The sequence below is a fragment of the Apostichopus japonicus genome, chromosome 17 (assembly GCF_037975245.1).
Source record: "Apostichopus japonicus isolate 1M-3 chromosome 17, ASM3797524v1, whole genome shotgun sequence".
Classification (NCBI taxonomy): domain Eukaryota; kingdom Metazoa; phylum Echinodermata; class Holothuroidea; order Aspidochirotida; family Stichopodidae; genus Apostichopus; species Apostichopus japonicus.
The window spans coordinates 8,442,819-8,457,385 of record NC_092577.1 but is presented as its reverse complement, the minus strand read 5'-3'; the positions used below and the strand labels follow the sequence as shown (position 1 = coordinate 8,457,385).

General features: G+C 37.7%; 4 protein-coding genes and 1 long non-coding RNA gene across 6 annotated transcripts in view; 3 read left to right on the top strand and 2 right to left on the bottom strand.

The window, feature by feature from the left end:
• The window catches only part of LOC139985116 (uncharacterized), a 364,233-nt gene that overhangs the window by 79,387 nt on the left and 270,279 nt on the right, over nt 1-14,567 (top strand). The window lies entirely within an intron of this gene.
• The window catches only part of LOC139985119 (uncharacterized), a 409,107-nt gene that overhangs the window by 192,995 nt on the left and 201,545 nt on the right, over nt 1-14,567 (top strand). The gene's annotated exons all lie outside the window — the stretch shown is intronic.
• Nucleotides 1-14,567, bottom strand: part of LOC139985148 (cAMP-responsive element-binding protein-like 2) — a 246,692-nt gene that overhangs the window by 217,822 nt on the left and 14,303 nt on the right. The window lies entirely within an intron of this gene.
• On the top strand, nt 652-6,016 carry LOC139984851 (uncharacterized). Its single transcript, XM_071998951.1, has 3 exons — nt 652-1,157; nt 4,254-4,354; nt 5,224-6,016. Exons 1-3 carry the CDS (start codon nt 880-882, stop codon nt 5,424-5,426), a joined length of 582 nt encoding a protein of 193 aa, XP_071855052.1. The 5' UTR covers nt 652-879; the 3' UTR covers nt 5,427-6,016.
• LOC139954946 (uncharacterized) lies at nt 8,949-12,328 on the bottom strand. The gene is made up of 3 exons (XR_011788243.1): nt 12,190-12,328; nt 11,220-11,313; nt 8,949-10,569 (listed from the first exon to the last, which is right to left on the bottom strand). It is a non-coding gene; the product is annotated as an uncharacterized lncRNA (long non-coding RNA).

The window sequence follows — 14,567 nt, the reverse complement described above, 5'->3', positions numbered from 1 at the left end:
GAGCAGGCTTTTGGCGAGAGGGAAATACAGTCTATAAGGCGAAGATAACTACTCGTGACAATTTAGAAATGCTAAACATAAGATTGACAAGGTGATCTTGCTGTTCCTCGACACCGTTTTCTAAACTGACGGAATCCTTCCAGCTTCTAGGAATTGCAGAAATAATACTATTAAAACAAGTAAAAGGATACCTTAATATATTAAATTTGGTTAGAAAAGCATCGAAGGACTATTGCTTCCCATCTGGCAAAGTATATCCTTAACAAACAGTAAACCGGCGACGTGAAGTTTTTTGTCATAACAATGGTATTATCAATTCTAATAAAATGATTACTCCAAAGAATTTGATCACCAAAGTGATCCGACGGTTTTCTTAAAGGTAACTTTACTCCAAGCTATGTAAATTTGCTTAATGAAGATATTTTTGATGTAGGAAATATCCTCGACATGAAAATGGCATTTGAAAAGCAACTCTTTACCGAACGGTGAAAGAGAGGAATGAAAAGAGAGCTTCCAATACCCAGTGTTGGCATTATTACAATAACGCTTGGCCCAATAGGTTTTAAAGGCGATATCGCTCGTAGACTTTTTTTAGAGGGCGCTGGCATTTTCGAGGTTTCAGCGAGGTTTAATGGACCCCGAAAACTCACGTGACCTCGGTGGCAAATTTAGATCAGTGAATAGCACAGGCAAGCGTATGCGTAACAAGCCCGTACCCATGCACACATAATGTTATAACACAGCATTTCAGATTATTGTGCTGTTTACCGCAAAGGATTTTCGTACGCGATAGTTTGTTGTTTGTGTGCCTTTTGAGTAAAGAATACTGTACGATTTTCGTACAAATACATTCGATTAGACTAGAGTATAGTGACAATCATGGAAGAGGGATCAGGGCAAGGAGAATCGGGCGAAAGAAAACGACCTTATCCTGGAACGAGCGTAGGTTCAAGTGGAGGAAAGCCATTGTTGCATGGACCTGACAAAAACAGCAGTGCAAAGGAACAACAGCGACGAAGAGATGCCACGAAGATCTATCTTCTACGTTCCTACGTAAACTGGCAAATGGAGAAAGAGCTCTACAAACATGTCCACGATTTGACTTCTGTTAGCAACGCAGATTTCGCAGAACATTTGCTTCAGGATCACACAAAAAGGTAATGATTTGCTAAGCTAGGCTAAAACTGTATAGGGTAATACTAGTACATAGTAGTACTACAGGGTATTGTCCTAGGTAACTGTCAGTATTGCGAAGTACAGAAAACTGCAAAGTTCGGACACCCCTAAGAAATACACAATTTCACCATGATAACCTACAAGCGAAAGCCAATATCACTAAAAACTAGGAAGCTACAGTTATTTCCTCTCCAAAATGACCCGTGCGCAAGTATGTACGTACATATCTGTCAATAAAATGAAGATAGTTTTTGGGGTATTTTAAGGCTTAGGTGTTCGAACTTTGCAGTGTCTATGCTATTGTATTTGTAACATACATGATTTGATGAGCCTAGGCTTTGTAACTAGGCCTATCATTCATTATTTTTCCAATGGACCTAGCGTATGCTAACCTTATCATACTTATCCTAGCACAAAATAGCAGTAAGTTGTATTACTGAGTCATCATCATCACTGTTTGTGAATGCTTGTCATGAGGATACTGTATAGGCCGTGGCTATTCTTACGACTACTAGTCGTAACAATTATTTATAAACTATTCTTACGACAAAGGCAAATTCAAGTGCAGTAAAGTAAATAAAGCAACTGCGCATGTAGTAGGGGTAACCCTAACCCTAAACATAACCCTAAACCTCAATCCTAACCCTAACCGGAAGTTATTGTTACTCCTCGTCGTAAAATTAGTACTCCTAATCATAAAAGTAGCAACTGCCCATGCGTAGTCGGAAATTATTCTTACAACTAGTCGTAAGAATAGCCACTTTGTACTGTATACAGTTAAAAATTAAAATATCCTTCCTAAAGAAGACTGACAGGGACTGGGGGTCTTTAGTTTCACTCCTCATATTTATGCCATGGAAAGCTGGGCCTTCTCATCACCAAAAAGTAAACTGTTTTTTTGCATCAACAAATTGATGGAAATATATTTTCTAACCACTAGGCCTAGGTGATCTGTTCATCCCCACCCCTCCAGGTTCTAAATTGTTATCAGCTGTCCTTGTTTGAGGAATAATTCTTGTGAATGAGCATTTGAAAGAAAAGCCTCACCTATGCCCAGTCATAATTAACTAGGCATATAACATAGGACTAAGGCCTATAGTATTAGTAATAAGTATCTGAATTTAGTGTTCATAGTAACTGTATTCCCTAATTTTGTAATATACACCAGTGAGGAAGGCCGGTTTCAGTTGTTTTCCGCATACGTTACTTTCCGCTGAAAAATTCTTCTGCGGAAAACACCTATTTTTCACTTACCTGTACACTATATTTTTCCACAATTTTGAGATACCAAATTCAGGCAGGATGATTAAAATAACATGAGAAAGTATCAAAGAACGTCGATCAAGGATGGTTAGACTGAGTTCATGTCAGAAAAGTTAAGCTGCGTATAATTTAGAGGAGGCTTGGGGTGTTTGTAATTACGAATTATTAAAGAAGCATATAATACTAGGGCAAAGGGACGCCCGCGTTATGAAGATTGAGTATCTAATTAAGTATTAAAAATTCGGCCCGCGTAATGATGGTTTAAAAAAAAAGGTGTAAAAGGCGGTATCTTTGATTTTCGCTGGAAATAAAATGGCTGTATAAGTAAGCCTTACAGCCTAAGCTACAAGTACAACCTTAGCTACTGTATCCTAAATCTAGTCTCGAAGCTACATTTTATCCTGTTACAGTCAAATCCTATCTTCTCCATCTTCCTAAATCCTTCCATGTGTCTAATCAATTCAGTAAGTTATTGTTCTTCCAAAAAAAAAGTTACTTTCCGCTGAAAAAAAACGTTGTTTTCCGCTGACAAATTTGTTTGCGGAAAACACCGTTTTGTTTCAGCGGAAAGTAACGTGTGCGGAAAACAACGGTACCCAGGAAGGCCTACTGTGCTGTACAAGTACAACCACATGAACCTGCAATTTTTCCTATAAAAATAATGCATCTACTATACATAAATAATTTAGAATCACTACTAACTGATTCACATGTTTTCACACCGCTGCGTATGCAACTAGACCTTATGTTTTTCTAAGGTCAGCCACAGCCAGCATATATGCAATCAGGTTTTAATGGTTCATGTGGGCAACAGGGTGTTATACTGTTATCTACTGACTGTCTGTCCAATATTCCAGCAATCATGTGTACATTTCTGTGTTTGGGATTTTTGAAGGAACCCAACTGCTATGCAAGAAATTAGGTAAATTAGCCTCACAAATTGAGGGACCATATTAGTACATATAGCTATACCTTTATAAACCTTTATATAGCCATGCCTGGAGGTAAGAAAGTACCAGTTTTTTTTGTGTAGGCCTGATGCTCATACTTTATGATGCTGTGCTAAGTTATCATATTTTTTATATATAGTCAGTACTATGCTTGTTTTTGTTCAGCTTCTTGTGAATGATCTGATGTTTAGTGTTCAAAAATTATAATATCTATTAAATTTGGTGGCCGAAACTATCTCTTGTGGAGAGTAATCTAGCGTTAAATTAATGGTAGTCTGAAATCAAGCTATTCATGTAAACAGGAATTTTTCACAATGGTGTCATGGAGTAAGCTAGCATCTCAATTCTCACTCATGAAAGCAACTGCTCACATAAACAGGAAGTTTACACAGTAGGTAAATAATGAGTGTACATCAAACTTTGATCAAAAGACTGGACATCTTTTAGCGATATGAAACCAATCAGTTCACTAAGACAGGAAGTTTACATAGTAAATTTTACATTGACATGTGAGCTCAAGTTGTTGGGCAAGCAGTTGGGCAACACAAAATTATCCTTACAATTCTTGAAAGGTACCGCGGTTTATGGATATGTTGAAGAAGAGTATGAAAGAATATCTCATCCTTATCTGGGTTTAAATCAGTGTGGGTTAACAATATGTTATTATTGAAATCTGCCTAAGTGTTTGTTTGTTACTTTTCTCTTTCATATTTTTTCTTGGGTAGGTATGATAAAAACATGTATGTTTGTAATGATTTGGTCATTACCAGATTCATTACGCATACAATTAAGCTTGGGGTGTACAGTAAAATTACTATTTCAGTTATATGATTTACAGACAATTTTTTTTGTTTCATTGTATAGGTTTCAAATGCATCTTTTCCGGAAAGATGCTGAAAGTCAAACAGAGGCATTCTCAGCGGCTGTCACCACAGAAAGATCAGTTGACACTCAGAAAGGAGAAGGTAAATTTATATGTTTATCCTTGCATGAATTACAGACTGGAAGAGCAGTGCTAATCTTATCTGATCTGGTGTGATCAGAAAAATAATACAATTTCATTCTCATTAAATTCCAAAAGAAAAGAAAAAGATGGTAGCATATTGCTCATCCACTAAAAAGCATACATGTGTATGAGAATTTATAAAAGTAAGTGGGCCTGATATTATCAGGATCTTCTTTAGAGGCAAACTGACTAGTAACAGTAAATTAAAGAGACACAATAGAGCCTGGAACAGAGAGGACATGGTGAACACAAAGAAAGAAGTTAATGGTGTATTGAACAAAAGGAGTCAGTGAAAGCAGAGGTATTTAGATAAACTGTGGAGTACAAAGCGAGGATTAAGTAAGGAGAGAGGGCAAATAAACTATAGCAGAATACAGAGATGGAGCAGGATAAAGTTAGTCATGTCCTTCCTGTATATTGAGCCCATTCAGTTGAATGGTGCTAGGGCACTACGTCCACTCTCTCTATCTCTGCTGTGGTGTACTGTGTCTGAGATGGTTAGTCTACGAAGTTAGTTACCTGTTGGGACATGTCTTTAATGGTATGATTGGGGAGCTGAAAGTGTTCCCCTACTGGAGTCTCCATTTTCATGGTATTGACTTGTGACTAGAACTGCTTCTTGAGGGTGGTCTTGGTTTCACCAACATACTTGTAACTTCAATGTCCTCTAAACTCAATGACACCATTTAAATTGAAATATCAGTTTCCAGTGCTGCATAAGTGTGATAAGTTCTAAACAAAAGGTACTGTATATTTTTAGTCACAGCCATAGAAGCTATAGCAGGATACTTGCAATCTAGTAACTATTGTTTTATGTAATCTCTACAGATACTCCTGATCCAGTTACTTCAACACCTCTCAAGAAGCCATCTGCCAATGTTCTGTCCAATGTCACCAGTAGGATTAGATATGGAGCAGCATGGGAGAGAAACCTCAGACTATACGAATACACATTGCCACATTTACATGATCCTGAACAAAAGAGATCATACATATGGCAGGGGCAAGCACTTTTCCCAGACTTTTGTTGACAGGTTGTGCGACATTCACAAACGTTGGATTAGCAGCTAATGATACATCTGCATCACCAGATTGAGATAAATTGCTTTCGTCCATTTTGTTCGATAGTAGCTATGACTGTAAATCAGGAGCTTGGCCACCCTCTAAGTCAAGGTGGGCAAGGTTGGGGAAATTCAATCAAGGAGTAACAATCAGAGAATGGCCAGCTTTATATTATTGTATATAGGCCTACACGCACAGCGTGTATAAATATCTGTATCGGTTTATTTATACTGGTGTTCATTTCCGTTGCCAGGAGGGGATATGATTTGAACGTGGGGGAGGGTGTGGGGGGGTGGGGAGGGGGTCCCATTTGAAGTGTCCAAACGATGCTAATCTTTACATCTATCTTCTTGAATCACATGTACCCCTATCGACACGATCAATCAGTCCTGTCTCTCACCTCCTCTCATGCACTGGTGTATTTATTTCCTGGCAAGATAACAGTTAGGCATAGTAAGGGTCAGAGGTCATCACAACTTAAAGAGTTGTGCGAGTCCCTGTGGTCTCTTACATCCTGGTAGCAGTAGAGAGAAGAAGCCTAATAGATCAGAAACCATAACCATCTTCTGTTGTGTCTTATTTTCCAGCATCCTTGAAACATTATATCTTTCCCCTTTGATTTGTTGATGTCATAAAGCTGTATTTATGTTGTGCATTATTTAATTCCAGTATTTAGATTGTATATTCTTCTTGTGTATTTGACAGTATCCCAGTGATCTCCATTTTTCTGCTCTTGGTTTTTTTTTCTCTGTACTTTCATATCATATCTATCTCTACCCATAGCCTCCATCTCCACATTTTCTTTACTTTCTTCCTCCATCCCTTCATCTGTCTTTCACTCTTTCTTTTTTGACCTCTTTCCTCCCCTCTGTTTACCCTGTATGTTTTAGTTTGCCAACTCCCCCCCCCCCCCGCATCCGTCACCCCCAAAAAAGTTCACAAGGTTGACAAGTCTCCCCGTGCTAGTCCCAAGCTATACACCCTTGTTGTGGTGACCATTCAATATACTTGCGGATCAAATGGAAAGCCCCACCCCCACCCCTTATTCCCAGTGTAATGAATCGGCAAATGGAAGATTATTCGGAGTTGTTCCTGATGGTGCAATGATCTTATAGTCAGGCATAGGCCTATATGGTTCTCTTTGTCCTTCATTGCCGTCGAAGTTTGAAATGAATTAATCGTGCTAGGAACTTCCGGGCAATGTTTAATTTTCTGTGGCAAGAAAAAAAGCTTCCCCCCAGTCTCTCCTGGTTGACTATATAGAGCCTGTACGCCTATATGGTCACACAGTAGTATAGATAAGTATGATCCATGCAGACAGCTAGTATATATATTTTTTAATTCAATCCAATTTCAGTTAAAGTTTCGAGTTGTAATTCGAGTCAGTCGAGATGAGGTGCCCCATGGTGGAGCTGGGTAACCCACCCCAACCCCGTTGCCGACTTTTTGGCATTTCGTTGGGAGCTGTTCGGAACAAGAAGCAGGAGAGTCAATTCAGGGAGTACAGTACACTGGAAAGCAATACACTGACGTGATTTAGGAAAAAAAGTTTTTTGCTTTGACGGCCGATGCTCAGCGAGACACTTTTCAATGGAAATAACTATTAGTTTATTGTTCATGTACTTATTCCCTTTTTGCCAATCCTTTCTAAAGAGGGTGGAGCCGCCCCTTATGGCAACGTATTTTCCTTCCCTTTTCCGTTCAAGTTTCGTTATTTTTTAATTCGGGTCAAGGGGTGCAAGGACAGGGTTTACGTGCACCGGTTAGGAGGACGGGGTGCAGCTAGGGCAAGTGCTCTGTGATCGCCTAAAGGGCCCGTTGCCAGGAGTCCAAAAATAATTAAATATACATATTTATCTATATATGGTATATGACATAAAATGCTTTGTCTTACCCTCCTGATATATAACTAAAATTTATATATAAAATACAATGTAAGCTGTGACTCTGTTTATGTATAATTAATACCTATATTGGCTGAAATACCAATTGTTCACACATGACGGACTTGACTTTACGTTTGATACCCAATTTTGTAATCACTTCAGTCATATTTTTCACTCATTCGCGTTTGTCTTTTTGTGACACCAGTCAGCGTAAATCAGACATAAAGTTCATAACTATAGTTTTTTGAGCTGTTTCTTGACGTCGACTGCTCACCATGTAGGCCTAAAAGAGTAAAAGCAGGGAGCTGCTAGAGCCTAGAGTAGCAGCGCCCTGGTCGAACTATTACGCCTGATGCAAAGCTCGACCGTAACCTATACTGTACAGCCCATTAGTTGTGAAAAGTTCTGAACGTAAAACAAAGCGCAGAGTTTTGTATCACACAACACACACGAAAACGCGGCGTAATACCGCATACTACTGACCAGGGAGTTGTTCCATAACAACTCCCTGTACTGCCACAGACAAGAAACTATGCAGGAATTTCGCCAAGGCCACCGTTCAAGTAACCGAACCCGTTTATTGCTTACTAGCCGTAAATACTGGATTGCTGAGAAATTACGAGACAACAGCGACGAACCGGTAGAGGGTAGTATTGATATTATTTTTGAATCGGGTGGTGTGAAGGACAGAATTTACGAGGAAATTACGAGCGATCCCACCTTTAAGAGCTTCAACAAAGCTGTGAACATGAATAATTTTTAAACCTCTCTTTTCAATTCTGTTATACACTGTAAGTCTTTTAAATTTGTCAGGATTCTCGTTCCAAATGAATTCAAAAATACTTTGAATTTTATTACTAAAATCTTTTGGGGGTCTAGGCAAAACCTGGAAAATGAAGACGAGTTGGCTAAATTGCAAAATACTTAACTATTGTGTTTCTGCCAATAGGTGTGAGATCACGCCCATTCCAAACTCTAAGCTGGTGTTTCAGCCTAGATAGCTTCTGCTCATAGTTCAAGCGAAATAGATCGTCAATATTGTGAATAAAGATGATACCGGGATACCTAATGCACTGCAAAAACTCGGGTGTTAAATTTAACACCCATGGTGTTAAATTTGTATTCTTTTTGGAGTGCATATTTGCCAACACCAGCAGGTGTTAAATTAACACCAAGTTGAGAATCCTTTTCTTTACACCACAAAGGGTGTTAAATTCATTATCTTTGGTGTTGATATTGTTACTCTGGTTGGTGTAAAACTAACACTAACTGAATTGATTTTAACACCAAAAATGGTGTTATTTAGATCTTCCCACTGATGTTGAATTGCAAGTTTTTTATCCAATCCAGATCGTGTTAATTCTGTATTTTTGTATAACACCTTTCCAAGGTATCGCCCAAGTCTGGGCTGGACAATACGCATAAGCAATAAACAACAGATAAAAACCATAGATGCCATTTTCAATGTGTTACACGTTTTTTATATTCATCTTGGAAGCATCAGTTGTACAGAAAACACCTTATCGAGTGCATAAACAAGAATGAACAAAAGCTTGTCTAACATGTAAATCAGATCATAATGCTTGCATATTATAAATGCTTAAAGTTAATATTATACCTTTGTCTCAAACTGATAAACACATGCATGGAAACCAATGGTATAACGCTTTAATGCCTGGATGTGTGTATACAATGTGTACACTGTGTATTCATATCTTTACACTTGAACTATAACACAGTGTTACTTTGATAATTATATGTTTGAACATTTAACTGAACCATTGGCAATCACATAACACTGATTAAAAGGTAATTTGTAGCATGTTCTCTAATATTCTAGCTGGCGAAACAAGTTAATCACTGTTCATAGATAAATCAATTGTTGGAAACGAACACTGACTGGGTTACTTCAGTCAAAAAATGTGCAAAATTAACTCATTGCCAGCCCATAAACTGATAATAAACTTATTTTTTAATGAAGATAAATCAGATCATAATGCTTGCATATTATAAATGCTTAAAGTTAATATTATACCTTTGTCTCAAACTGATAAACACATGCATGGAAACCAATGGTATAACGCTTTAATGCCTGGATGTGTGTATACAATGTGTACACTGTGTATTCATATCTTTACACTTGAACTATAACACAGTGTTACTTTGATAATTATATGTTTGAACATTTAACTGAACCATTGGCAATCACATAACACTGATTAAAAGGTAATTTGTAGCATGTTCTTTAATATTCTAGCTGGCGAAACAAGTTAATCACTGTTCATAGATAAATCAATTGTTGGAAACGAACACTGACTGGGTTACTTCAGTCAAAAAATGTGCAAAATTAACTCATTGAAAAATTATGTGCCTTGGACATACATAAGTGTGATGATCACATCTGGATTGACTCCTCAGTAATGACAGTGGTTTGAAGTCAACAAGTTCACTGGTTTTCCTGACATAAGTCTGCTGAGGTACTGCCTCTTTCACAGCAAATCCACGAAACAATGGTTTGTAAGACAGTGTGCTCCAAACAAAACTCTAACGAAGTTTTGTATGGTGGAGTATAAGGATCGCGAGATACAATGTCTCAATGTGACAAGGAAAACGTGGTGAAAATGACTGATTGAAGGTCAATTTTGACCGAAAATGTTAGGTCACTCGCAAATTACAAGAATATGTGAAAATGAGAGTGCGACAGTCGGAAAATTTAAAGTGCGACAGTCGCAACCCCCCACACCCCCCTCTAGCGACGTCCATGCCCATGACAGTCATATCTCCCCCGCACACTTGTAAATGCATGCAATCCACAGTCTAATAGCATACATGACACCAGTCAGAATACTTTGTGTCATACTCACAAGGCCTGGAGTAATCTTGAATTGTGGAAATTCCTCTATTATATGCGCTGCTGAATTCATAGCATTGACCATGTTTCTCCTCACTAATAGAGTATTTTTCATCTTCTCAAAGACCAAATTAGAATCTGTAGATACAGCAGGGGTATGTTTCATCCAGTTTACATCTGCATAGTGTTATCTTCAGATTGCAGGTTATCAGACACAGCAGGTAATGCCCTTTTAAGCATGGGGCCTCCATCTTGTTTGCAGGCAGGGTCCTTTGGAGTTATGTTTGATTGTTCAGAATGACGTTCTCCTCAATTGACGTTTTTTATCCTTGCTGCAAGGAATCCTGTATTGGTTCTTTCATCATAAAAAGCTTCCTGAAAATAATAATGAAATGTATTTAGCACTAGCTGTGGTTCATTTTATGTACCACTCTCCAGTTGGAGACTTCTTAATAGCATTTCCCAAGTTAAGCTGTAGGTTGAAAATTGCTAGGAGTTTTCATAAGTAGCTTCCAAGACATCTTTACCATCAAAAACACTCTCAGAAATTATGAGTATGTGGCAGTAATTTTAGTTTGAACTAGCAAAACTACAGCGCTTATACAAGAGACCTTTAACCACAACTTCCTCTATTTCTACTGAAGTCATGGCCTCATGGGCATCTAAAGGAAGAATTGCAAAGGGGGGGGGGGGGGAGATGAAATGTTTTCTATGGCAATGTCCAGTTCCAAATCATGCATGTCCCAACATTTAAGTGAGAAAAAAAGTTCTCCTCTTGCCCTGGAAAGATCATGATACCTATAATGTAAAATTTGACTGGCCCTGCATTAGACAAACATTTCCCCTCCTATACATGTATGCCTTTTCCCTGCATTGAATGTTAAACTATGATACTGCAGAACAACTGTTTTGAAGTATAGTTCCAAAATTTACAATAATGTCCCTATGACAGCGAGTTTTTAATCCACAAAACCCTTGGTGGGGGTCTTGGGTCCTCCTGCAGTTTATTTAAATTAATTACTTACATGACCTGTTGGTGTGTATGGGTCTTGAAGGTTTTCAAACAGGTTGACAATACCAGCTGCATATTTTCTTTCTGTGACCGTAGGTGGCGTCCGTCTGTGATGGTAGATGTAGGGAAAATAAAGTGTATTATAATATAGTGTAATATTATATTATAATAAAGTGTAATATAAGTGTATTAGATGTTTGCCTTACTAAATGAGTGATTACTTAAAGGCTCTTTTCTCTCACCACAAATCTGCCATAAACCTGCAATACTGGTCAGTTCAAATGTTATGTATGTCTTAAAACAACAATGGACCAATGCAGAATTTAATAACCTGGGCCTTGAAATTCTCTTGCACAGAGGAGAAAAGGGTCTTTAAAGGAGCTCAGCTATCTGCTGTATTGGTCAGAGCTCCCGAATATAACATGCTATTAACTAGGAAAGTTTCTAACATAATGAAATTGAACTGCCTGGGTTAGCCCAACTAAGTTTGAGTACACAATTTCAATGACATGTGTCTTTCAGCATATGGTATTGTCTGTGGAGAATATTTAACATGAAAAGCAATACCTGTTGTTCAATGGTAAATACTGAGCAAGTCACATCACTGTCCTTGAAAGGAAACACATTTTTTCTATTATTGTGCTAATTTGGGGCCAATGCAGCAGATCTTTAAGGCTAAGTTTACAATGGATCCCCAGCTCAGGATCAGATCTGACAAAGCAACAGACAACTCATTCTGTAACGGGAACATACCAATTAGCCTTGTTGAAAATTGACACAAGTGTGGCAGTCAGAAATTGCTACTGCCACACTCCAATTTTCCAACTATCTTCATGGGTTGACAATCTAAATGTTTCATCAATGGAGCACTTACATACTTACAAGTGTCAATTAATCCATGTTCATAGACATGTTAAAGTTTTAAACATTTCATTGCAGCAATCATGATTTTCTATGTTTACAACTACAAAACTAAAACTAACCCATGTACGTCCATCATGTTAGCAACTACAATGTTTACCAACAATCTCCTGGACTTTTTGCTCAGACACTTTTGGGCTCTGTATTCAGCTAAAACAGTGGCTCCACTTGTACTTTTTTGAAGAACTGCACTTATGAGCTTTAATAAAGTGTAGAAAAAAAATACAAGGATTCTTGGAAGTTGTAATGAACTTTAGAGATTCATATTCAGAGCTTTTGTAACATAAATTAGTAAAAGACCTACATTCTTTTTATTTTAATATTAGTATTATTGTTTTCTAATGTCCTTTGAAATCCTAACTTGGATATCCAAAGACCATTCCAAATCCAGAGATCACTTCTACAGGAGATCTTCCCAGCATCAAAATGTCAGTCCCACTTATTTTCCCACCAAATCCATTCATATTTTACATTGGTGACACCCACCTCAACCCATAATGTTTAAGGCTACATCAATTTGTTAGGTTATTGACTGTTCAGAATCTTGCAAGTTAATAGCAAATATGAAACATCTCAAAAGTAATATTTCTGTTCAGTCAAGATGTCAAACCCCAAATCCAACACCAATGTATGCAGCTTCTTGAGTTGTTTTATGCTATATCCAAAGTCTTTGGGAGCAATGTGGATTCAAGCATTATCAATAAATACAATACATTTTCACAAAGATTGTTACATGCTAAGGAGGATACAAAAACTTTCTAATTGGAGCAAATGTTTTGCCAAGTTTCAGGTTTCCAATGAATGGTATGCCCTCAACATTAAAAGAAATGTTTAAATGTGATTACCTCAGCTGCCTCGTTTGTTGTTGCTTCTGTTTCCCTTACTCTTTTCATGGGAGGTGCAGAACTGGTGGAGGGAAGATTAGCATGATATTGAGTATCATCTTCCTCAGAAATTACATCAGTATCTGAATTGCTGTCTATTTTAACCCTTGCAGCTGCTGGAGATACTAAATAAAAGAAAATCTTCTGTTAAGCACATATAGCTAGAGATAGGTGAACACATTTCTTGTAATGAATAGGAATGTGCATTTTCGAACAATCCATGAACTGATAACCGGTCAAATTTTTCGATCGGTTAACCAGTAATCAATCCTACAGCTACACAAAAATGGCAATTAATGTAACACATTGATTTCAAAACTTCACAAAACTAGCCATAAGAACCAGACATTAAAACTGCCGCAGAGCTGCTACCCCTTAGTTGCAATTAAGTCTTATCTGTTTTGCTGTACTTGCATATATACCCTCACTACATGAGACATTTCTTCAAATCTTCTGTGTTTTACGTTTGGGAATTGCCTAAATTATGGGAAAAACAATACAACGCTGATGAACTGCAGTCAAAATTCAACGTTCAACCCTTGTTATCTTGACTGCCACTGTATAAACTATGCTTACACACTACTCACAATGTGGTATGGAAAGTAAACAAAATTCCCAATTTGAAATGCTGGGGATCAAGGAGCCATTCTGAGGTGTTATCCACCAAACGAGGCGAAAACAACAACAAATGTCATTTTTGAGGGACTTCTGGGATCTTCTCTGTGTCAAAAGGTATAGGCTTATTCCTTCTTAATTAAGGAAATGTTGTCAGAGATCCCACCACACTAACCTACATTTTCCCATTGGGAACACATCTGGTTATTCATGTAAGCAGAGTATTTTGCATTGTCTGGAGCTTCCTTATTTGCCACTTACCCCACTTTTCACCTCTCTTTAACACCATGATGGCTCTGTTTGGCTCCATTTTAAGGAGAGGTACAAGAGAATCTTCATCAAACTCTGCTCCATCCTCTCTATCCACATGTATCACATCTTCAGCAAGTTTGAATTTCTTCTTTGCTGTATCATATATGAAAGAAAATAGAATAAACCAGCAAGTGTCATACTTTTGATTTAGTCATGCATATACTTAAGTCTATTTTGTTAGGATTAAGCCCTGAAATAGGTCTGTACGCATTAAATATAACAGCCTTTGACCTTGTATCATTAAATTTACTCCCCAAAACTGGCCTGCACAGAGAGCGTCATATCTAGCTCATGCTCAAAGTCATTTTTCTCAGCAAATTGCATGTTTGCAAGATAGTGAATACAAACAGAAACATAGTGACAAAAAGTTGGGGCTTCATTTGTCTGAATTTGTAATTCAAATGGTGGCCAACTGCTGATTTGTTATGAATTTGCCCTAACGAGGCAATTAGCCAACATTTAATGGTAATAAAACTACCATATAGACTGCAATACATTCACCCTACACATGCCTTGCAGAAAAAGCCTACAGTAAAATCACATAGACCTGCAGTACAAGTTTTCCTTTGGAAATCAAGATTGACAATGTAAATATGTAATGAAGTGCTTCAAAATTATCTACTTTTTTG